Here is a 25,779-nt window from a genome sequence, read left to right on the forward strand (position 1 = left end):
AAGGTCAACGTTTATTGAAATGATTTGGTTGATTCCGGAGTTGGGAGGGTTGGCTTATGAGGAGAGATTGGGTAGATTGGGATTATACTCATTGGATTTAGAAGAATGGGGGGGGGGATCTCAGAGAAACTTATAACATTATGAGATAAGATAGAAGCAGGGAGGTTGTAGAAAGCAGAACTAGGGGGCATCACCCTCAAAATAAGGGGGAGCAGATTTCTGACTGAGTTGAGGAGGAATTTCTTCTTCCAAAGGGTTGTGAATCTGTGGAATTCCCTGTCCAGGGAAGCAGTTGACATTACCTCATTGAATGTTTTTAAGGCAAAGATAGATTTTTGAACAGTAAAGGGATTAAGGGTTATGGTGGGAGGGCGGGTAAGTGGAGCTGAGGCCACAAAAAGATCAGCCATGATCATATTGAATGGGAGAGCAGGCTCGAGGGGCCTACTCCTCCTCCTAGTTCTTACGTTGTTAAGTTTTTACGAAAGGGGACGAAAATTACCTCAAAAGCTCACTATTACTTCCAGACTTGAGCAGAATGTGATTTATATGTTGCATTAAATGAATGAATTTAACAATGAAAAAATGGAGAGCACAATAGCAGCAGCACTGAAGAGGTCAAATAAAGAGCTTTCGGAATGATTGTTCCCAGAGGAGAGAGTGGAAAACGAGAATGGGAAAAAAGACGAGTACTGTAGAGATGTGGGACTCAATTGGGAATGAATCCATGGTCCAATTTTCCCCTTTCTCAGAGAGATTAGATTAGATTAGATTACTTACAGTGTGGAAACAGGCCCTTCGGCCCAACAAGTCCACACCGACCCGCCGAAGCGCAACCCACCCATACCCCTACATTTACCCCTTTAACCTAACACTACGGGCAATTTAGCATGGCCAATTCACCTGACCTGCACATCTTTGTGACTGTGGGAGGAAACCGGAGCACCCGGAGGAAACCCACGCAGACACGGGGAGAATGTGCAAACTCCACACAGTCAGTCGCCTGAGGCGGGAATTGAACCCGGGTCTCTGGCGCTGTGAGGCAGCAGTGCTAACCACTGTGCCACCGTGCCGCCCAGATGATCTGACTGTAAAGGTGATGTAAGGGTACCACCATTTACACACTCGATACGTCACCGACTGTAAGGGTTGAAAAGACGTGGCGTGCTGATAAGACCCAAACTTGGAATCGAAAATGAATGAATTCCAAATTAGATTGGCTATGACAGGAGGCGTGACCAGTGACTTTAAGTAGCATCAGCACAAAGTTGTGAGAACTTTCAGTACAGTCACTAATGCCGAGCGTTGGACGTGAGAGTTGGACTCTGAGAATGGACAGTGAAAGGAACTGATAACTTTTGAAGTGAGGTTGTGACTGAGGATGCTCAGAATCAGCTGAATGGATAGAAAGATGGATTGGATCACGAGGGGAAGTTAAGGAATCAGAAAGTAGAGTTAGGGAGAGAAATACTTTGGTGCCTCTGTTTGGCCTGGGGGCCCGTGGAGAGGGTGTGTGAAGTATTCAACAATAGGAACAGTGGGACACCATGGGGTCTGGACTGCATTATTTCCCACACCCCCCAAAAAAATTGCTTTAAATTTGTAATTTCCTTTGATATATTGAGTTTTGTAACGATGCTCATCAGGGGCTGCTCAATCTAATTTGGTTCATTTTGACCAACACTTTTATTTTGAATGGTCGAGAGACAATGATTAATCCAGGGACTGGAAAGGGAGACCTGAGAGCGTTGCCCTGGCAACAGCTAAAGGAGAAAGTGAGGGTAGAAACAGAAGAGAAAGAAAATTGAATGGGGATGAGGAGGGGGGAGGTGGCTGGGAAATAATAACAAGCTTTGGGGTGGCTCAGTGGTTAGCCATGCTGCATCACAGTGCCGGGGACCCGGTTCGGTTCCAGCCTCAGGCGACTCTCTGTGTGCAGTTTGCTATTTCTCCCCTGTTCTGTGTGCATTCCCTCTGGGTGCTCCAGTTTCTTCCCACAGTCCAAAGGTATGCAGGTTAGGTGGAAATGCAGGGTTACAGAGATAGGGTAGGGTCTGGCTGGGATGCAGTGTGGACTTGATTAGCCGAATGGCTTGCTTCCACACTGTGGGGGTTCTGAGATTTCTGTGAAAACAAGGGAAGAAGCAAGATACTGGATCAATTGTTTATGTGAAATCTGAGACAGATGAATCTGGTCAAGCAAAGATGTTAAGAATATGGGCCAAAGGCAGGTATAAGGAGTTAGGTCACAGATCGGTCATGATCCAAATGAATGGTGGAAGAGGTTGGAAGGGCTGAATAGCCTACTCTTCCTCCTGTGATCCTATGTTCCTAAAATGTTGCCAATGGCCTTCCAAAGGCTGTGGTGAAAATGAGCAAGTGAAGGGTGTTGGGAGAGTGAAGGGGTGGGTTTCTATTGGTCAATAAGGTTACCCAGGTAACGCAGTAGAAGCTCTGATTGTGTAGTCTTGGTGCAGTCATCTTGCTAGATGGTGAAGCTGCTGGTGTGCTCAGATTGAGACAGGGAGTTGAAGGAGCACTCAAGACCGATGGACGTGTTCCGATGTCTACGGTGGTAACCGTACTCTTTAACCGCCCTCAGGATGTAGCCCTTGAACGACGCCCCCATGAAGGCGTACACGATGGGGTTGAGGCAGCTGTGGAAGAGAGCGATGGTCTCTGTCACCTGGACGGCGATGTCCATCCTCTTGCTGCTGTCGCATTCACTGATGAGCGTGTGCAACAGGTCGAGCAGACGGCAGAACCTGACGGTGTTGTACGGCAGCTGGGTCAGGAAGAAGACCCCCACGACAGCGAGGAGGACTCGCAGGGGTCCGCGTTTCTTCCCGCTCGGAGCTCTGCACACGGCCTTTGCCACCGCCGAGTAACAGTACAGCATGACCAGCGATGGGATGGCGAAACCTATGAGGATCTCGAAGATCTGGATGGTGGCCTTGGCCGAGCGGGCCATGTGCAAGGGGAAGACGGAGATGCACAGCTCCCTGCCTTCAGTCCCGTGCACCGAAGTGAAGACGAAATCGGGGACGCTCAGCAAGATGGCCGCCGCCCAGACGCAAACGCAGACCACCTTGCCCTTGCTGCTGACGGCCGGAGAGCTCGTCACCTTGGAGACGGCTAGGTATCGGTCAACGCTGATGCAGGCGAGGAAGAGCATGCCAGCGCTGAAGTTCATGACGAAGAGAGCTGAGGAGATTTTACACATGGCCACCCCTAATATCCACCCATGGATTGCATAGACTGTCCAGAAGGGGAGAGTTATGAGAAGCAGCAAGTCAGCAATGGCCAGATTCAAGATGTACAGGTCAGTTTTCGACTTGAGCTTTTTGTAGTAGGTGTAAACGGCCACCACCAGTGAATTTCCAGCAAGCCCGATGATCAGAGTGACCGCATAGAACACTGGCAGGAAATACTTGGCAAACCGTCTAACGTTATCCTTCTGACATATATGATAATAATCGTCATAGTTGATGCTGTAATTTCTGTAGTCGCTGTCAGTCCCATTATAATAACTGTTCTGGTAATAGTCATAAATGTCTTCACCCTCCATGGCACCTTCAAGATAAAATAACAGCAATCATGTTATCCGAAAAATTACGTTTGCAGAATAGGCAAGGTTTTTCACCCATTGTCTGGTGTCTCCACCTCTGCGGGACATCCCAAAACACCTCTTGACCTGTTAATCAAAGTTGTTGCTCTGAAGTAGATGCTCTCAGTGCTCCAGAGCACAGCAAGCTCCCACAAATAATAACAGCATTTGCCTTTTCGTGCTGCGTGTTACTGAGTGAAGGGTGTTGGTCAGGACATTAGGAACAACCCTGCGCCCCCCCCCCCCCTGACTCTAAGGAATTTAATGGGATTGTTTCCGTTCAGGTCAATGGGCAAGTGTTCATCATCTCACGGATAAATGCCAGCACCTCTGACAATGCGGCCTTCCCTCAGTCACACCGAAGTGGGTGTAGTTCAACCTGTGATGGGGTTCGCATTATACTGAATGGTCTCGAATATCATTTAAGGCGCACCTTTGGGTGCTGTGTAAAATCCCGGTGCCTGTTGATGGCAAGGGTGGGGGTGGATAGTCATTGGTCAGGGTTGATCGAGTCTGTGATTTGGAACCGTTTGTCAGCAAACACGCCACCAGAGGCATGGACTCTAGATCCACTCCTCCATCACCTTTCTTCATCAACAGCCCCTCCTCCTCCCCACCTCTTGGAGGCAGTTACGGGAGATGGACCACTTTAAACTCCTGCGTGTTCACTGTCCAAGGCTCAAACATTCCTTCCAGTTAAAGCAGTGATTAACTTACACTCCTTTCAATCTAGTCTACTGCTCACAATGAGAAACACTGTCTCTCGCTCTCATTCTGTCCTGGAATGTTCCAGAGAAGTCCAATGCAAGCTGAAGGAACAGCACCTTATTTTCCACTTAGGCAGTTGCAGCCTTCAGGAGTTCATTGAGTTCAGAGCATGAACGCAGTCTCCATTTCGATACCTTCCCCGTGCTCCCCCTGCCCTTTTCTCTAGGTCGGTATCTTGTTCCCCATTGTTTTTCTCTACTCTGTCATTATCACTGACTCTGGATCCTTCCACCCCATCCCAGGTCCAGTCCTCCCTCTCTGCCCTGCACCCTTGAACCTGATGAAGGGCTAATGCCCGAAGTTATCTCTCCAGCTCCTCGCATGCTGCCTGACCGGCTGTGTTTTTCCAGCGTCACCCTTTTTGACACTGATCTACATCTACCTTCCCACCTATCTGCTCCACCCTTCCCAGTGACCAATCACAATCACCTCCTAGCTACATCCACCTATTGCCATCCACCTACCTTTCCCCCAGCCCCACCCCCTCTGCTATTTATTTCTCAGTCCCCTTCCCCCTCCCCCAGTCCTGATGAAATGTCCTGACCTCCTGCTGCCCTGATGCTGCCTGACCTGCTGCGCTTTTTCCAGCTCCACACTTTATCCGCTCTGACTCTCCAGCGTCTGCAGTTCTCACTATCTCCAAGATTCTAGATCTCTGGCTTGCCTTCTGTAAAAACATTGCCACTCACTTTTGTCTTTGTTCTGTGACATCTTTGATCTCCCATCTTCCTGAACCTTTCCCTTTCCTGAATGCCGTAACACCCATGATTTTTCGCACTCAGTTCCAGGATTTAGACGCACCGACACTGAAGGAACTGCGATAGATTTCCAAGTCAGGATGGGGAGTGACTTGGAGGGAACTTGCAGGGGGTGATGTTTCCATACTGACCAGGTTCCTGCAGGCTGGTCCAAATGCCTTCTTCACTATCCTATCCACCTGCAACTCTACTTTTAAGGAGCTATGAACCTGCACACCCAAGGTCTCTTTGTTCAGCAACACTCTCCAGGACCAACCAAAGGGTCAGTTTCCGTGCTGTACATCTCTATGACTCTTTGAAGGTAAGAAGAGCTGTGATCCCAGACAGTGGTGGAGGAGAGTGGAGCATTGGATGGCTCCTTGGATGCTGCCTGACCTGCTGTTCTTTTCCAGCACCACTCTAATCTAGACATCTTTTACCATTGGATGTTTAAGGCAGATTCAGAACTAATAAGGAATTCCGAAGTCACAGAGTCACACAGCACAGAAGCCAACCCTTCAGTCCCACCGATCCATGCCGACCATAATTCCAAACTGAACTAGTCCCACCTGTCTGCCCTTGGCCCATATCCGTCCAAACATTTCTTATTCATGAACTTATCCAAATGTCTTTGAAACTTTGTAACTGTACCCGCATCCACCACTTCCTCTGGAAGTTCATTCCACACACAAACCACTCTCTGTGTAAAAAAAAAAGGTCATTTTTAAATCTTTCTCCTCTCACCGTAAAAATATGCCTCCTAGTCTTGAAATCCCCCACCCTAGGGAAAAGACTCCTGCCATTCACCTTATCTATGTTCCTCGTGATTTTGTAAATCTCCATAGGATTACCCCTCAACCTCCTACTGCACTCCAGTGAAAAAAGTCCCAGCCTATCCAGCCTCTCCCCATAACTCAAGCTCTCCATTCCCGGAGACATCCTGGGAAATCCCTTCTGAACCCTCTCCAGTTGTCAGAAGAGGTAGAAATGTGGAGTAATCAGATCAAGTATATTCTTCTAGTATGGTAGAACAGGCTAGAGGGGGCCAATTCCCCAATGCCTGCTCTTAAATTGGGTGCACTTCTCAATGCGTTTTGTGACTTGTTGTGATGAGACACTGTTGTGATGAGACACTGTTGTGATGAGACACTGTTGTGATGAGACACTTGCTTCTCCACTCTCTTAACACTTAATTTTTCATCGAGAATATTCAGTCTGACTCATGACTCAGGAGTCACCTCGAATACAAGAATGCCCAGACTTGTCACACTCATTCTGAAGGCTGTGTCAAAGAGAAGGAAATTTATTTGTGTGGAGCTGTTGCTTGAGTTGATGAATGGGATATTTAAATATAGAGAAGCTCCCAATGAATATACAAAATAGTCAGTACTTAAAGCAATCTCTGCTGTTAGATTGCACGGCAGTGACATTGACTGAATGTTAATTGGCAACATGAGAGAGCGAGGTTATGTCTTTGTTTGCTTTGAATTTTTCACTCACATTCTTGAGTGAAGGGTAACCTCTGAAGCAAACATGAACTACCTGCACTTCTGGGGAGAATCAGCTTCTATCCTTTTGAGTTGAACAATGTAGTCTGAATGGAAGGGAAGACATTAACATGGAGAGTTGTTGAGGTTTGGAAAAACACTGCCTCAGAGGCGTGTGGTGGAAGTTTCAGTCGGCAAATTAGAACAGGGTAGAACCAAGCAGCAGGACACACATTGGACACTCCTTTTGAAGAGCTGCTTTTGAGGCAATGGGCTGAACGACTTCTTCCTGCGCACTGTTGTTCTCTGCAGAGCTCCCAGTGTCCACTGGAAGTTTCCGGAGAAGGATGTGTTTAATTCCTTCGCTGACCTTTGAAGGCCTGCTATGAAGGTTAGTTGGCGAGCTATGAAGCTCTGCGCAATCACTTGTCGTGTGGTTTGCCTGGTTTAGGCATGCCCTGGGCTCATTTGGTTTGGGTGTGGGTGGAGGGATGGCAGGGCCAATGGCATGCCTCCAGGTGGTGGCGAGCTGAGCCATGCTCATTGAGGGCCTAATGAGGGACCTGCAGCCCCACCCATGGGAGCTACCTGCCAATCTGAGCAGCACCAGCATCACCAAGGGTCCAGCAGTGGGCAATTCCAGGTTGAAGTTCCAATAGATGGGCAACGCGAGTGAGTCAGGGGCATTGGGCATCTTGGGGAAGGAGTTGATGAAGGGATAGGTTTTAATTCTTGGTGGAGAGGATGCTGGTGGTGGTATTAATGGCTGGTAGGGGAAATCCCCTTTGACCCTCTGATAATAGAAACCTTCCTTTCCTTCCTGCCCTACTTTAACAACTTTAAACAAAACATATCATCCATCATACAATCAGGCCTGATAGTTGTTTGTGATTTGCAAATTAAAATAAAACTCTGTATTGAAAGAAAAAAATCATGAGAGGCATGTATAAGGTGAAGAGACAAGGCCTTTTCCCTGGGAAAGGGGAGTCCAGAACTAGAGAGCATACGTTTACGGTGAGAGGGGAGAGATTTATAAGGGATCTAAGGGGCAACTTTTTCATACACAGGGTGGTGCAAGTGTGGAATGAGCTGCCAGAGGAAGTGGTGGAGGCTAGTACAGTTACAACATTTAAAAGATATCTGGATCGGTATAAGATTAGGAGGGGTTTAGAGGGACATTGGCCAAGTGCTGGTAAATGGGACTTGGTCAGATTAGAATATCTAGTTGACGTGGGCAAGTTGGATTGAAGGGTCTGTTTCCGTGCTATAAAATCGGCTCCAACACTGTCTAACCAACCTTAAACCTCTGGTGTTTAAGCATGTCTGCCTGCACAGCCTTGTAATGGGGTATTGTGGCGCAGTGGTACTGACCCTATCTCTGAGCCAGGAGGCCCGGGTTTAAATACACAACCCCACCCTTCCTTTGCTCCAGAGGCTGCGTAATGGCAACATTGAACAGGTTGATAAGAAAATGGCGCGGGGTGGGTCATTCAGGTGGGTGACTGGCTCAATGGAGCCGGAATTGTTTCTTGAAGTACGGTGGGCAGGCTGCCTATTCTAACACCCGCTCACTTCGACCCTTGCTTGCAGGAGGTGGGCGTTTGGTGGGGGTGGGGGAAGGGTGCGGCAGGGGAGTCGGGGGCTAGACTGTCGAATCATTTTTCATCATCTGCTACCCCTCCACGCCCAGAGAAGACTCTCACTTCAGAGACCCCCCCGCGCACATCTTGTGTCTGAATCTGGGAGCGTTGGATATCCCCCCTGTATTCAGTTCAAAATAATTCGATGGTGCACACTGGCTTATCTGTGTGGGGGGTAGAGGGCTTGTATATATTTATGTCTACACTGTCCCAGTACAGAACTCTTGACAGGTTTACAGTTAACCCTTGGCTTGCTGCCAACTCGGGGGAAGTCAGTTAGAGTGAAACGCCAGGCTGATTACTTTTAGACTGATTCACCAGTCAGTTCATCAGGCTGTGAGCTTGAACTGAGCATCACTGTTACTATTAATGCCCATAGTTGTCACAAGGCAACACAAGGTCGTTGAAAAAAAAAACCCCAGCTAACTTCTTCTTTTCCTTCCCTCTGCTTTGGAACTGGGTGAGGCAGCTTACTGGAGCGTGGCTGCCTTGCGCAATTTTGCATTTTTGAGGTTGTGTGCGTGAGAAATTGAGCATTTGCAGTAAGTGCTACAACCTGATAATGATTGGGGAAGAAAAGGAAATACTTGCATTTTAACACACCTCAGAACGCTTCAAAAACAACTCGAGTTTGTTGTAGTTTCCTAAACACAGTTAAATTTGGTGGCCACGGGGGTGTAAAAGCTTTGAGGGGAATATTTAGCTAAACTTTGGAAGTAAGACTTCATCAGGGAGTTCCGGGCAAAACGCCTCAATCCTCTCGATGCCTGAGGGATGGATTTTCCCTTTGAGATGAAATGGGTGCAGGTGTACAGTCAGTGACTTGCCCCAAATTGAGGGCAAAAGTCCTGCACAATTGCGGAGAGAAGGTGGACTTTATAACTTTACCATAATTTCTCTGTCCCTGAAGTTGTAAAACCTCTCTACAACTTTATAAAACATGAAATTAAAAAGAAGTCTCTTAGCTGCCAGGGTCCCCTGTTATGGGAATTAACTGTCAGTCATCATCTAACTGGTGCATTCTCTGTGGCAATGTGTCTATCTATCAGAGTCCACCTGCCAACTAATCAGCTCTCCTCTCTCATACCCTTGACACAAGCTAGCTTATCTTCCCTGTTCATAGGTTCAACTCCCAAACTCCTCATTAATGACCCCAAGCTTCCAATTGCCTGCCACTTCAACAACCCAGTGTGTTCCCCAGTCAACCCCCCCGTGTGTTCCCCAGTGTGTTCCCCAGCCAATGCCCCAGTGTGTTCCCCAGCCGACAACCCAGTGTGTTCCCCAGTCAACCTCCTAGTGTGTTCCCTAGTGTGTTCCCCAGTGTGTTCCCCAGTGTGTTCCCCAGCCAACGCCCCCAGTGTGTTCCCCAGTGTGTTCCCCAGCCAACAACCCAGTGTAGTGCGTTCCCCAGCTAACATCCCAGTGCGTTCCCCTGCCAACACCCCAGTGTGTTCCCTAGCCAACACCCCAGAGTGTTCCCTAGCCAACACCCCAGTGCGTTCCCCAGCTAACATCCCAGTGCGTTCCCCTGCCAACACCCCAGTGTGTTCCCTAGCCAACACCCCAGAGTGTTCCCTAGCCAACACCCCAGTGCGTTCCCCAGCTAACATCCCAGTGCGTTCCCCTGCCAACACCCCAGTGTGTTCCCTAGCCAACACCCCAGAGTGTTCCCTAGCCAACACCCCAGTGCGTTCCCCAGCTAACATCCCAGTGCGTTCCCCTGCCAACACCCCAGTGTGTTCCCTAGCCAACACCCCAGAGTGTTCCCTAGCCAACACCCCAGTGCGTTCCCCAGCTAACATCCCAGTGCGTTCCCCTGCCAACACCCCAGTGTGTTCCCTAGCCAACACCCCAGAGTGTTCCCTAGCCAACACCCCAGTGCGTTCCCCAGCTAACATCCCAGTGCGTTCCCCTGCCAACACCCCAGTGTGTTCCCTAGCCAACACCCCAGAGTGTTCCCTAGCCAACACCCCAGTGCGTTCCCCAGCTAACATCCCAGTGCGTTCCCCTGCCAACACCCCAGTGTGTTCCCTAGCCAACACCCCAGAGTGTTCCCTAGCCAACACCCCAGTGCGTTCCCCAGCTAACATCCCAGTGCGTTCCCCAGCTAACATCCCAGTGCGTTCCCCAGCTAACATCCCAGTGCGTTCCCCAGCTAACATCCCAGTGCGTTCCCCAGACAACTCCCCAGTGTGTTCCCTAGCCAACACCCCAGTGTGTTCCCCAGCCAACTCCCCAGTGTGTTCCCCGGCCAACACCCCAGTGTGTTCCCCGGCCAACTCCCCAGTGTGTTCCCCAGCCAACACCCCAGTGTGTTCCCCAGTCAACACCCCAGTGTGTTCCACAGCCAACACCCCAGTGTGTTCCCTAGCCAACACCCCAGTGCGTTCCCCAGCTAACATCCCAGTGCGTTCCCCTGCCAACACCCCAGTGTGTTCCCTAGCCAACACCCCAGTGTGTTCCCTCGCCAACACCCCAGTGTGTTCCCTCGCCAACACCCCAGTGTGTTCCCCAGCGAACCTCTCTGTCTCAGGCCTGCTACAGTTCTTCACCGAGGATCAGTGCAAGCTGGAAGACCAGCATTTCATTTCCCAACTGGGACCATGCTGCCTCCACACTCAATGTCCAGGTAATAATTTTAGACTCCGAATGCCTCCTTCCCCATCCTCACACCCCAGACCCTGTCAGCACAGCCAACCCATTTTCACCTACCCATGGTCCCCATTATCAGCTTTCTCCTTCCCTGGCTTACCCTTTTCATCCCTTTGTTTACCGAGCTTACTTTTTCTCTCTCTGAGCTCCGTGTCCACCATCTGTGTCTAGCTGCAATCAATTCTGAAAAAGGGCCACTGGACCCAAAATGTTAACTCTGCTTTCTCTCTGTAGATGCTGCCAGACCTGCTGAGTTTCTGTTTTTGTTTCAGATCTTCAGCGTCCATAGTTCTTTGTTTTGTTTTACCCCATAAAAGGTAATTTACCCTTTGGTGTTTCTTGCAAATTGTCCTGATGTGCGCAAGACTAACAGTTTTGTCAAAATGTGTCTATTTTTTAGCTATGTACAAGTTCTGTATGACTAAATGACAACTAAACATTTAATTGGAGAGATCTACTTCCAGTATTCAGTTTGACATAATAATTGCTTAGATTGCAATGGTTGCCTCATTGTCTTGCCGAATGATAGCTGTATATTCAGCAAGTGCGGTTCAATGTTGAGGTGGTGAGATATATTGACAATCAGTAACTATCCTGCAGTTAGCTCCCAATAACACAAGGACAAGATATGGGTCCTATATTAGTGAAGAATTCACTGAATTTTTATTGCAGCTCCTGGTACCTACATGTGTACATTGCAATCACAGGCACTGGACTCTTGACTCAAGTCATGCAATTTAGTTACTCTGTAGTATGCTTCCCTCAGTGTCATGCTGCTATAGGACAGAGCTCAGTAAGGTGGAGATTGAGAGCTTTATTCCAATGGATCATGTGATAAGGTGATACTGTCACGAGCATGCTCTTTAAAGAGTCATTGACATGTGCTGCAAGACTGAACAAAACAAAGATGAGCAGAGAAACTAGGCCTTTCAGCCCTTAATGCCTATGTATAGTCTGGGAGATCCCAGCCACGTGGTATGTGGATGCAGACATTCTGCTTTGCCTGAAAACAGGCAGCCTTCCATTTTCAGAGGGTTGACCTGTGAACAGGGGAGGACACGATAGGGGTGGCACAGTGGCTCAGTGGTTAGCACTGCTGCCTCACAGCGCCAGAGACCCGGGTTCAATTCCTGCCTCGGGCAACTGTCTGTATGGAGTTTGCACATTCTCCCTGTGTCTGTGTGGGTTTCCTCTGGGTGCTCCAGTTTCTTCCCACAGTCACAAAGATGTGCAGGTTAGGTGAATTGGCCATGCTAAATTGTCCGTAGTGTTAGGTGGATTAGTCAGGGGTAAATATTGGGGGGGGGGGTTTCTCTTCGGAGGGTCGGTGTGGACTTGTTGGGCCTAAGGGCCTGTTTCCACACTATAGGTAATCTAATCTACTTTGTGTCAGCATGCTGCTCATCAGTTCCCAGGAAATTCTCGGCATCTTCCTGGCTGGGTCTGACCCTGGAAAATACTTTCTGCTCTAATTTATTCCTTTAATTTCTATTGAAAGGACAGTGGTAGCTGAATGGTTAAGTTATCCACTCCTATAGATTCTGGACAATTTGATGATATTAACAGGCACATTTATCATGTACTAAGACTCCTGCAGTGGGAGAAGACTCTGTGTGGTATGGGATGGCACAACTGGGATCCTCATCAGCGGGCTCAGGTGCGGGTGTTTACTTTTCCCCACAGCCACAGGCTGGTACTCATACCCCAGGCTGACATGTGATGGAATAGTGACCTGTCGAAGGTTATATCAGTTAGCACTTTCTGCAGAGGAAGGGGAGAAAGTATTTACTGTGAATTCAGTTATGTGCCAAATGAAGACTGGGAGACCAAGTTATGCTTGAGAATCTCTGTGCACGAGAATCTGTGTACAAAGCAGAAAGCAAACAGTGGGGAAATGGTGCAGAAAAGTTTGTATTTTTGGGAGAGGAGTAAGAGAATCATGTCGTCCATTCATGTCACAACTCAATACTCTGTGCAAAGGTTTGCCTGACCCGAGGTGCAAGAAGTCAAACATGCAGAAGTTATAGAGTCATAGAGATGCACTGAAACAGACCCTTCGGTCCAACTTGTCCATGCCGACCAGATATCCCACCTGTCAGCACCTTACCCATATCCCCCCCAAACCTTTCCTATTCATATACCCATCCAGATGCCTTTTAACTGTTGCAATTGTACCAGCCTCCACCACTTCCTCTGGCAGCTCATTCTCACAAATGTATCACCCTCTGTGTGAAAAAGTTGCCCCTTAGGTCTCTTTTATATCTTTCCCCTCTCACCGTAGACCTATGCCCTCTAGTTCTGCACTCCCCAATCCCAGGGAAAAGACTTTGTCTGTTTATCTTATCCATGCCCCTCATGATTTTATAAACCTCTATAAGGTCACCCCTCAGCCTCCGACGCTCCAGGGAAAACAGCCCCAACCTGTTCAGACTCTCCCTGTAGCTTGAATCCTCCAACTCTGGCAACATCCTTGTAAATCTTTTCTGAACCCTTTCAAGTTTCACAACATCTTTCCAATAGGAAGGAGACCAGAATTGCACGCAATATTCCAATAGTGGCCTAACCAATGTCCTGTACAGTTGCAACATGAGAAGGCTGTTCTCAACGTAAGTGATATAATGGAGGAAAAGCTTTCGGTGTGGGCAGTGCTGAGGATTTACGTTATGCAGAGCAAGCTGAAGTGCAAACAGTATTTTAGATTGCTGGATAGACACAGGAAGAGAAAATTGCATTTATGGTTCACTGATGAAGTTTAATTTGACCCTGTACTTGTAGAAGTGCAGTCGGTTCGTAGATTAGTGAATAAAGTCGCTGCCAAAGGCAGTGTGAAGATCCATCACTCGCAGATTGGAGAAATAATCACCATGAAAATTAAATCTTCAGTACATCTAATGGCCAGTGTGATTGCTGCTCCCCTCTTTGGGGCCCATTCACTTGACTGTTCACCCAGTGATTCATCATCTCCAAAGATGTCTTACTGTTTATCTGAACTTTTGAGATGGTGAGCTGGATAATGATTGTGACGTAGCAACATCAATGAAGCATTGCTTGGAAAGTAGATAATCTCTCCAGATCTCCTTTCTCAGTTTACAATAGTTTACAATGAGGGCGTGCCCATTTAAAATGGAGATGAGGAAACGTTTTTCTCTCTCAGAGAGTTCAGAGTCTTCGCAATTCCCTTTCTCAAAAGGCAGTGGATGCAGTACCTGTAAATCTTTTGAAGGCAGAGGGAGATAATTTCTTGGTACCAAGGGGGTGAAAGGTTATTGGGGCTATGCAGGAATGTAGAGTTGAGGTTAAAATCAGATCAGCCATGATCTTACAGAACAGATTGGAAGGGCCTACTCTCATTCCTCGTTTGTATGTTTTATAAAATGCAGCACAAACCTTTCTTCCAGTGCTGAACCTGGAGGTGTCGGGAGCGGGATGACGCACTTTTTAGACTTGCTTCAGGGAAATGAGATGGGCCTGATTTTAAAAGTGGCCATCAAGCCAGGAGCGGGGGCATTTAGGTGGTGGTTAATATGGCAGTCATAAGGTCAAAGGTTACAGGGAGAAAAGGGGATGATGGGGTTGAAAAACTTATCGGCCATGACTGAATGGCAGAGCAGACTCGATGGGCTGAGTGGCCTAATTTCTGCTCCTATGTCTTATGGTCTATGGTCATAGACTTCCTTCTGCCTGTGTGACCTGCGCCCACTTGCCACTGTTTGAACTGGTGGTGTCTGCAGTGATATCGGTGAGCCTGCCCCAGGCAGAGAGGAGCATTTTCATTGACATTTACATTACAGAATGGAATCATAGATTCCCGACAGTGCAAAAGGAGGCCATTCAGATCATCAGGCCTGCACCGACCCTCCAAAGAACGTCTCAGCCAGATCTTGTAACCCTGAGTTTCCCATAGCCAATCCACCTGCTTGGATTGAGGGAGGAAACCAGAGGAAACCTACACAGACACGGGGGGAATGTGCAAACTTCATACAGACAGACAGTCGCCTGAGGCTGGGATTGAACCCAGATCCCTGGTGCTGTGAGGCAGCAGTGCTGACCACTATGGGGCTTGGGATCCAACTTTTACTGGAGAGGCAATGGTCTAGTGGTATAGTTGCTAGCCTATTAATCCAGAGACCCAAGTAATATTCTGTGGACCCTGGTTCAAACCCCGCTATGGTAGATGATGGAATTTGAAATCAATAATTTTTTAAAAAGTACCTAATGACGACCATGAAACTATTGCCAATTGTCGGGGAAAACACATCTGGTTCAAAGATATCCTTTAGAAAAGGAAGCTGCCTACCTGGTCTGGTCTGCATGTGACTCCAAACCCACAGCAATGTGGTTGACCCTTAACTGGCCTCTGGGCATTAGAGATGGGCAATAAATGCTGGCCTCACCAATGACGCCTTCATCCCGTGAATGAATGAAAAATAACTTCAAAAGACTAAACCTGAGACAAGACCGGTGGGAAACAGGAAGCTCAAACTGATGAGGCTCAATGCTATCACTTTATTGAGAGGATATTGCATCTTCAATATCACATGGGGTCGATACAGAGTAGTGAGAGTAGAAAGTATGTGCATTGGTGAAATAATCAAGAACGAGGGGGTGCAGGATTTAAGGGAACTGCCAAAAGAAACCATGGTGAGAAGGTTTAGGCCGCCCAGTGAGTGGTGAGGATCAGGAATGTGCTGACAGTGAGGTGGAGCTGCTGAAAAGGATCGTCAGTTGAAAAGAAAGGATGTGGAATAGGCTGCACACTGGCACCGGAGAAATTGCTCCTTTGTGAGCCAGCACAGAAAGGACGGGCCAAATGGTCTCCTTCAGTGGCCATTCTGTGAGCTGTCCTTCATCTCAGTAGAAGGAGCAGTGCCATTCTGGGCTCTGTGAGGAATTCTCCTCCTCCCCAACAGCCCCTACACCCCGGGCCAGCCCCAGCACCCACTTCAGGCTGTGCTTCCTCACTGACCAGTTCCCCCTCACACCTCTGCTGCCTGAAATCCAGCTCCTGCCTCCCAGCACAAGATGCCAAACACAATTGGAACGATTTCCCGAAGCCTGGACTTCAGTTTCTTAAAAAGTGCAGCAATAGTGGACATCCCCCCTTGGTGTGACCTGACAACTCCTAAGGACTCTGCAGTACAGGTTTCAATAATCCCTCGCTGACATCTATCGGCTACTCAGAACAAAGCACCACCATATAGATGCTAAGTTATTCTGTGGAACTATTTACGATGGATGGACTTGCATTCTGTAGCAACTCTAGTGCACCGGACATCTCAAAGGGTTCACATTCAATGATGTACTTTGATGTCTTTGTCAAAATGCGGAAAAGACCACAGTCAATTTTCCCACAAATAGCAATGTGATAAGTGCAGTAGGCCTTTCAACCCGTTGAGGAGAAAGTGAGGACTGCAGATGCTGGTGATCAGAGTTCAGACTGTGGTGCTGGAAAAGCACAGCAGGTCAGGCAGCATCCGAGGAACAGGGCAGTTTACGTTTCGGGCATAAGCCCTTCATCAGGAATCCTGATGAAGGCCTTATGCCCAAAATGTCGATTCTCCTGCACCTTGGATGCTTCCTGACCTGCTGTGATTTTCCAGTACCACACTCTTGACTTTCAACCCATTTGAGATTGTGGTCCTCAATGCCAGTTTGGCGTACCATCTCCCTGTCTCTTTAGGCCATTATTCTGCAGAAATGTATGTCTTAAAACATACTCGGTGATTGAGCTTCCTCAACCCTCGGGGGGCGTGGGGGGGGGGGATGTCCAAAGATTCTCCATCCTCTGAGTGAAGGAATTCCTCCTCAGCTTAGTCCTAAATGGGTTGATGCAGTGGCTCTGTGGTTAGCTCTGTTACCTCACAGCACCAGGGACCCAGGTTCAATTCCAGCCTCAGGCAACTGTCTGTGTGGAGTTTGCACATTCTCCCCATGGGTTTCCTCCCACAATCCAAAGATGTGCCGAAGGTTAGGTAGAATTGTGCTGATGTGTCCTGATCCTAGAATCACTAGCCAAGAGGAACATCCAATCTGCATCCACCCCATAAGAATTTTGTAAGTTATCTAAAAATATAGCCTCACTTCCCTCAATCTTCCCATATAAAACAATCCTCTCTCCAAGTATATCCTTCCTTAGATAAGGAGATCAAAACTGTACATCACCCAGCAGGTGAGGCTCTGGGCAATGGTAGCAAGATTTAGAATGAGAAACAGGCTGTTCAGCCCATCGAGCCACAAGTTAGAACTCTGACATGAGTATGTTTCACAGTGAGATGAGTCACTGATTCCTTCAACCAGTATGGTTCAGGGTAATTCCTAAAATCAATCTGTTCAGAGCGATGTTAATACACACGTCCAGTGTCGGTGGAATTGACCCCAGGTTCAGAGGCAGGGACAGTACCACTGTGTCGCAAGACCCCACTAGTTGAGTTAAAACCTTTGGCCAAATTAACTTCGTCTGTTTCCTAAAAACCAAAATAAAAACGGCTGAAAAACAGAAATTGCTGGAAAAGCTCAGCAGGTCTGGCAGCATCTGTGGAGAGAAATCAGAGTTAACGTTTCGGGTCACTCGTCAGCTCTGAGTTCTGTCCACGGGTGCTACCAGACCTGCTGAGCTTTTCCAGCAATTTCTGGTTTTGTATCATCTGTGTCTTGTTGAGCTCCTGGTTTCTGGAAGCTCTTTTGTAAAAATTTACGACTCACTAAACATCATGACATAGGAATTTGTATCTGTCTCCCATCACACCCCCATTATTATGTGCTGATGAGTGTGGGACTGAATGCTAGAAGGAATTTTGGAATAAATCTATCAGATTTAGTGAAACCATAATCATATTTAATGCCCATGTTGTTAATTTCCTGGAGACTGACCTGTTGTGTCTCCTATTTTGCCTTGGCCAGGTTGTCAGCTCTCCATGATTTTGACTCTTTGATTCTCCATCCCCCCAGCTTCCCCCTGAGTACTCTCCTAAATTCCTGTTGTTTGTTAGAGTCGGATTGTATCCTGCTTTGGAGACAGTTCAGAGAAGCTCTCTCCCCTGATTCCTGGGTTCGACAGGTTCCCCTTGTGAGGAAAGGTTGAGCAAGTTAATTCAATCCATTGGAGTTTAAAGATGAAGGACAAGAGGTGATTATGTTGAGACATGAGGGTCCTCCACAGGCCATGAGGATGTTTCCCCTAATGGGGGTATCCGGAACTAGGATTTCACGGTTTCAAGATAAGGAGCTTCCCATTTAAGACCATAAGACCAGAAAGGAGCAGAAATTAAGCCATTTGGCCCATCGTGCTTGTTCCACCATTCAATCATGGCTGACAATTTTGTCAACCCCATTCTCCCGCTTTCTCCCTGTAACCCTTGATACTCAAGAACCTATCTATCTCATTCTTAAATATACTCAACGACCTGGCCTCCACAGTCTCTGTGGCAGTGAATTCCATAGATTCACCACTCTCTGGCTGAAGATATTTCTCTTTATCTCTGTTATAAAGGGTTCTACCCTTTCCTCTCAGGCTTGCTCTCCTAGGCTCTCCTACCAATGGAAACATCTTCCTATCATCCACTCTGTCCAGATCATTCAGTATTCTGTATTCTGTATGTTTCAATTAGATTCCCCCTTCATCCTTCTAAACTCCATCAAGTATGTTGGGTTGGCATGGTGGCTCAGTGGTTAGTGCTGCTGCCTCATAGCACCAGTGACCCGGGTTCGATTCCTGGCTCGGGTAACTGTCTGTGTGGAGTTTGCACGTTCTCCCCGTGTCTGTGTGGGTTTCCTCCGGGTGCTGTGGTTTCTTCCCAGCAATGAAAAGCTTAACATATGAGGAATGTTAGACAACTCTGCATCTATATTTTTGATTAGATTAGATTCCCTACAGTGTGAAAACAGGCCCTTCGGCCCAACAAGTCTACACTGACCCTCCGAAGAGTTATCCACCCAGACCCATCTCCTCACATTTACCCTTGACTAAAGCACCTAACACCATGGGCAATTTGGCATGGCCAATTCTTTCTTTCTTTTCTGTGTCTCATGTTCTTATTCCAAGTCAGAGCATCCCCATCTCCTTGGCCTGGCTGTGATACACACTCCGTTTAGTAGCAAAAAGTACAAGTCAAGAAGTGAACACTACTTAAAGCCCTGGATTTCAACTTGCTTAGGATCTAATCTTGTCTTTTCCCAGCGGTTATTAAAATCGATGCATTCAGAATGCTGGAATCTGCAGGAATGGAGTGTTTGTTGGGGTTTTACTGTTAATCGAGGTTCTTCAGCCATCTTGTTGCATGGATTATGATTAAGGCTGATAATCAGGGCAGGTAAGCCAACTGCTCTGAATTAATGTGGTGAGGTAAAAGGGGGCAGAGCAACATCGTTAAACAGGTCGATTAGGAAAATAGGTTGAAAAAAAAAACCCAGCAGAAATGTAGGGGCCCTCTTATGGCACAGTAAAAGAAAGAGGGGTGGAGAGGGAGTCAGTGGTAACATTAATGGAGGAGATTCAATTCAATAAAAAGCTGACCCGAGGGTGATCGTGTAACTACTGCTGATTTCATTAAAAACCAACCTGTTGACCCGGCTTGCATGTGACTCCAGACCCACAGCAATACGGCTGGCTCTTATCTGCCTTCTGGGCAGTTAAGGATAGATAATGAATGTTGGCCTAGTGAGCAGCACTCACATTCCATGGACAAAAAGAGGCGCTGGGGGCTGGAGGAAGATGGTCCTCAATGCATGTGCAAAGTCACTGAGGCCTGGTCCAGGAAGCCATGCAGGAAGTCAAAATAATCAGGCGAACCAAACTTAGCGTCAGCTGTACTTCTGATGTAGCTGTGCAAAATCGATACCTTTTTGTCCCGTTCATAAGAAGGTGCAATTGGATCTCATTTTGCCCCTCAATAATTCAATGTTTCTCTGCACAGCACAAAGACCTCAATGGAATTGGCCCAAATAGCCACACTCCTGCCTCGCCCACTGGTAGGATTGTGTACACAATGCACAACCAAATGTCTTTCACTGCTGGACTTTCTCACTTCTAAGAACTTGGCTTGCCTGCTTGAACTGGTTGTGACGATTCTTAGAAATTCCAATAAACCCTGAAAGGTTGAAATGCTCAGTGTTTTCAGAGAGTTCTCTGCTATTAACTTGCACAAGGCACGCCCAATACTCTGTGTTTCTTTGCAGCTAGTTGCTACAACTTCAGAAATTTGCAATTCTTTTAGCTCCCCCGGTTTATCCTCTTTTTAAAACATATGGCCTTGAGAGTCATTTTGTTTTTCAAATCTGCAATCACGCTGAGCATTTGCGGACTGTAACAAAGAAAATTGAATGCTGCTGTGTGGGCTACTCCATTGTTTTTATATGCTTTGATCTAAGAATGTTCACATTTTTCATCCTCTTGAGTTGCATTAATCAAAGCAGATAGCAGAGACAAGTTTCACGCCTGAGCACTGAAAATAATTTTCATGCAAAGTAAAACAAAAACAGCTTGTACGTTTCATCTTCTTACGGTCTTCATAGTCATAGAGTCATAGAGATGTACAGCACAGAAACAGACTCTTCAGTCCAACCCGTCCATGCCGACCAGATATCCCAACCCTATCTAGTCCCACCTGCCAGCACCCGGCCTATATCCCTCCAAACCCTTCCTATTCATATACCCATCCAAATGCCTTTTAAACCTTGAAGTGAGGGGGATATATGTGACAGAGAATGTGCCCTTGGAATGTTTTTTTTTTAAACATGGGGAGGCTGTGGTGCTGTAAATCCCACAGTATTCTGGTTTACCGGGGAGTGTCCCTGTTTTACTGCCTGCTGTAAGGATTGCAGGCTAGTGATCAACTTGTCTGGGCTTATTGTGAATGCATCTTCTTTGACCATTAGGTCCTGGGATTTGAACCCAGACCTCTGTCTCAGAGGCAGGAACACTGCTCCCATCCCTGCTTGCCATCTATGTAACATCTTTCAACGAGCCACCGAACATCCCAAAGAGCTTCAGAACCAGCGAGGTGCTTCTTTGAAGTACAGTCAGTGTTGCAAAGTAGGAAACATGGTGTTGAGTCTCACATAGCGAGCTCAGACGAGCAGCAATGAGCACATGGCCAAATAATCGTATTTGAGGTGATGTTGATTGTGTGGTAAATATTGGCCAGGGGACGGGGGTGGGGGGTTGTAACTCCCCAGCTCTCCTTTCAGATAGTGGCCACAGGATCTTTGACATCCATACAATGTAGGGGTGACAGGGTGGCTCAGTAGTTAGCACTGCTGTCTCACCGCATTAGGGACCCGGGTTCAATTCCCGCCTGAGGCGACTGTCTGTGTGGACTTTGCAAATTCTCCCCGTGTCTGCGTGGGTTCACAGATGTGCAGGTCAGGTGAATTGGCCATGCTAAGTTGTCCATAGTGTTAGGTGCATTAGTCAGAGGGAAATGGGTCTGGGTGGGTTACTCTTCGGAGGGTCGGTATGTACTTGTTGGGCCGAAGGGCCTGTTTCCACACTGTAGGGAATCTAGTATAATCTAATCAGGCAAGTGAGGCCCATGTTTATCAGAGAGTCATAGAGATGTACAGCACGGAAACAGACCCTTCGGTCCAACCTGTCCATGCTGACCAGATATCCTAAACCAATCTAGTCCCACCTGCCAGCACTTGGCCCATATCCCTCCAAACCCTTCTTATTCATATACCCAGATGCCCATATATTCAGATGCCTTTTAAATGTTGTAATTGTAACAGCCTCTGGCAGCTGTTACAATTACACGTACCACCCTCTGTGTGGAAAAGTTGCCCCTCAGGTCCCTTTTATATCTTTCCCTTCTCACCCTAAACTTATGCCCTCTAGTTTTTTTCATCCAAAAGCCAGGATCTCTGACAGTGCAGTACTCACATCAATGTTTTGCACTAAATTATGAGTGGGATGTGAGCATCACCCAGGGTGAATAAGAGCCCACAGTTCTGTCATTTTAAACAGACGCACAAACACTGCCAACTGGGTATGTCTGTGTTAGATTCCATTTCTCAATTACTTCCAGATCCCTGTAAAGATAAGCCGTCCAGTCAGCCAGGCATAATCAGTGCTGTGTGCTGTCTGGTAAAAACCAAACCCTACAACTGATGTAAAATCTGATGCAGCCACCCAAGTTACATGTTCCATTTATGTTCAGAACCTGTAGAGTCTTTAATGAAATCTAAATCGCATTCCCATGCTTAGACAGTGCAAAGGCTTGCTCAGAAATGGGTTCTCATGTAGCAGTTTTACACCATTTTGTTCAGTAGGGCAATGTTTTCAAAGCAATGAGTGATTTATCGAGCCACTCATGTCCACAGAATTGATCTAACTATGGTGTGTGGGCTGTGCCTCTGACAGGGTTAATGTATCTCATACAGCGAATGCTCCTATAAGATAAGGTCAAAACTCACATGACACCAGGTTATAGTCCAACAGGTTTATTTGAAAACGCAAGCTTTCGGAGCTCTGCTCCTCTTTCATTTGCTACTCACTAACACCTGGGGTCATGTGATTTTTGACCTTGTCCAACCCAGACCAACACTTGCACCTCCACATCCTGTAAGATAAGAACTAGATGTGGCTAACTTTGTGTTCAAAGATTTGATGGAGATTTATTATAGCTCCTGATGTGTACCAAATGCCCACTTCACTCTCATTTCTACCCTTGACTCTACTTTCAAGGAACTATGAACCTGCACTCCAAGACCTTTTTGTTCAGGAACACTCCCCAGGACCTTACCATTAAGTGTATACATCCTGCTTTGATTTGCCTTTCCAAAATACAGTACCTTGCATTTATCTAAATTAAATTAAATCTGCCAATCCTTGGCCCAAAGGCCCATCTGATCAAGATCCCGTTATACTCTGAGGTAACCTTTTCAAAGGACAATCCTCTCATTCCTATCATAAATCTATTGAACTCTCTCCAAGGCAAGTGTGTCTTTCTTGTAATGATGGGTCCAAAACTGTACACAACACTCCATGTGGGCTCCTGTGCCCGAAACGTCGAATCTCCTGTTCCCTGGATGCTGCCTGACCTGCTGTGCTGTTCCAGCAATAAAGTTTCAACTTTGATCTCCAGCATCTGCAGACCTCACTTTCTCCTCTCATTCAATGCCTTGTATAATTGCAGAAAGCCTTCTTCACTCTCAGACTCTAATCCTCTTGTAATAAAGACAAGCACTGTTTGCTTTCCTCATTGCTTATGTACCTGCCTGCAAACTTTGCATATAAGGACATCCAAGCTACTTTGAATACAAACGTTTGACTTTTCTAGATTCCCTTGTTACATTTTCCCATGTTATATTCCACCCGCCATATTTTTGCTGACCGATGTAAGCTGCCTCTGTAACATTTATAGCCTCGATGTGTCCTCCTCATCATCAACTTTTCAATCTGGCTTTGGATCATCAACAAACTTGAATTCATTGCACTCAATGCCTTAACTAAATCATTGATAAGGCTTGCACATGGCTGAAATATAAGTACAAATTCTTGTAACACCTCACCAATTATAGACTGCCAGCATCGGAAATTAAGACTTATTTTTTTCAAGCAGGGAGTTACTTTTATTTAAAATCTAACCAGCATTATCTACAATTTGAACTGTGAGGCTGATGTATAAAAGCAGGGTGAACAGGATTGTAATAACGAATGAAAATTGCATTAAGTAGATTAGATTAGATTACTTACAGTGTGGAAACAGAATGTGCAAACTCCACACAGTCAGTCGCCTGAGTCGGGAATTGAACCCGGGTCTTTGGTGCTGTGAGGCAGCAGTGCTAACCACTGTGCCACCATGTCGCCCACAAAGTAGAATAACCCTCAAATCACTCAAACGTGAGTAACTCACCTCCTGACTCCTGTACAAGTCAGGAGGGTGATGGAATACTCCCCGCTTGCCTGGATGGGTACAGTTCCAAAAACACTCAAGAAGCTTGATACCATCCAGGACAAAGCAGCCTACCTGATTGGCATTATATCCACAAGCATCCACTCCCTCCACCACCAATGCTCAGTAGCAGCAGCATGTACTGTCCATAAGGTGCAGTGCAGAAATTCACCAAAGAACCTTAAACAGCACCTTCCAAACCCACAGCCACTTCCATTTGGAAGGTCAAGGGCAGCAGATACATGGGAACACCACCCCCTGCAAGTTCCCCTCCATGCCACTCACCATCCTGACTTGGAAATACATCGCCCTTCCTTCACTGTCACTGGGTCAAAATCATCAACTCCCTCCCTAGTGGGTCTACTTATATCACATGGACTGCAGCGGTTCAAGAAGGCACCTCACCCCCACCTTCTCAAGGGGCAACTAGGGACGAGCGATAAATTCTGGCTCAGCCAGCAGCACTCAGATCTCACGAGTGATTAAAAAAAATCTAATGTCTTAATTGTAAGTCCTTTTCCTGATGTCTTTTAAAGTAAAAGTAATTCAAAGGCGGAGTCACTTACTTATCAGTTGAGTTTCCCTCCTGCTTTTTTGTCTCTCTCTAAGTGTGGAGGCTTTGTCAGCCTGCCGTCGTGAAAGACCGACTCTGTGGTGGGCAGGTTCAAGACAGGAATCGTGCGCTTCAGCTGCTACTGCCTCCTTTATCAGAAGTTTCCCAGGAAACTTTTCATTGTCTAGGACGGCCCAGAGAAATGTCCTGACAGCGCTCGGCGGGGCGGGGTGTTCCAACAGCAGCCAGAGAGATAAAGTGCTCCTGAACAGTTCCTGTGCCTACAGCATGTTTATTGCTGCTATACCCGGTGGATTGTGCTGTTTGAAATATCCTTTTGTTGTGGGCTCGTTTCCCCCAATGAGGATGTTTGCGATTGAGGATGATCGTATTCCCTGGATTTAGCTGCTTGTTTTCATAGCTGGTGAACCTGATGACTAGTCCTGTTGTATCCTCTGAAAGAAAAGGCTTTCCTTGTGAAGGCAATTGCTGCTTTTAACCTGTGAGCTACCGAGATTGCACGGGTAGAGGGAGCTGTGAAAGTTTGGCTCTGATTCAGAAAAGTGTAATAAATAAAATGCATCTTCAAAGCAAGAGGCTCCGAAAGATAAGCTGGAAACATATATTAGTGCAATGGGAGATATTAAAATTGGATTAGCAACGATATTTTAAATGAGTAATGTATTAAATTTATGGGAAAAAAAGTGTTTGCCAAACATTTTCCAAAGTAGCAAACAGTAAATTAAAAACAGAACCAAGTTATATTGATCTTTAGCACGAGTGATATTTTTCAATATATCACTGTATTCAAAAGTAATAATTAAAAACAACTTGTCAATGAATCTTCCCTTTTGTTGTCTGTCTTCTGGACGGGGGTTTCTAGATGATCAACTGTGAATGGTGGAGCAGGCGTGAAGGGCCGAATGGCCTACCTCAGCCGTTTCTATGTTTTGACAGTGACCAAGACTGTACATGCCCTCTTGAGTCTGTGTAAAAGATCACAGAACACAAAGAAGTCCAGGGGTGTTCTGTCCAGTGTCCTGACAAATATTTACCCCTCAAAATAAATCACAAAATGAAACCCAGTTATCTGGTCATAACCACATTTCCACTGGTAGGGACTTGTGGCTGCTACATTGCCAATGTTACTGGAGCAATCATCCTTGAAAATGTGTCTGGTTAGCTGTAAAGTGCTTTGAGATAGTGGCATAAAAGGCATGATACAATTGTAGGACTTTATTTTAAAGAGGCCCCTTTTTGCTTATAGAGCTATTCTGTTTTATTTGTGTTCTTAAAATAGTTTACATGGCTAGGCCAGCCTCTATTACACTTCCCCAGTTGCTCAGAGGGCAATTAAGAGTCGACCACATTGCTGTGGGCCTGGAGTCACGTGGAGGTCAGACTCGGTGGCGATGTCATTTCCTGTTCGTTTTCTGAGGGGTTGA

At 46.8% G+C, this 25,779-nt stretch overlaps 2 protein-coding genes across 2 annotated transcripts in view; one reads left to right on the forward strand and one right to left on the reverse strand.

Annotated features, from left to right (window-relative positions):
- acad11 (acyl-CoA dehydrogenase family, member 11) overlaps positions 1 to 25,779 on the forward strand; it is a 140,158-nt gene that overhangs the window by 54,015 nt on the left and 60,364 nt on the right. The gene's annotated exons all lie outside the window — the stretch shown is intronic.
- LOC122564517 (atypical chemokine receptor 4-like) lies at positions 1,698 to 24,610 on the reverse strand. Its single transcript, XM_043719519.1, has 2 exons — positions 24,348 to 24,610; positions 1,698 to 3,573 (listed from the first exon to the last, which is right to left on the reverse strand). Exon 2 carries the CDS (start codon positions 3,566 to 3,568, stop codon positions 2,486 to 2,488), a length of 1,083 nt encoding a protein of 360 aa, XP_043575454.1. The 5' UTR covers positions 3,569 to 3,573; positions 24,348 to 24,610; the 3' UTR covers positions 1,698 to 2,485.

Source organism: Chiloscyllium plagiosum, chromosome 29, assembly GCF_004010195.1.
Source record: "Chiloscyllium plagiosum isolate BGI_BamShark_2017 chromosome 29, ASM401019v2, whole genome shotgun sequence".
NCBI lineage: Eukaryota > Metazoa > Chordata > Chondrichthyes > Orectolobiformes > Hemiscylliidae > Chiloscyllium > Chiloscyllium plagiosum.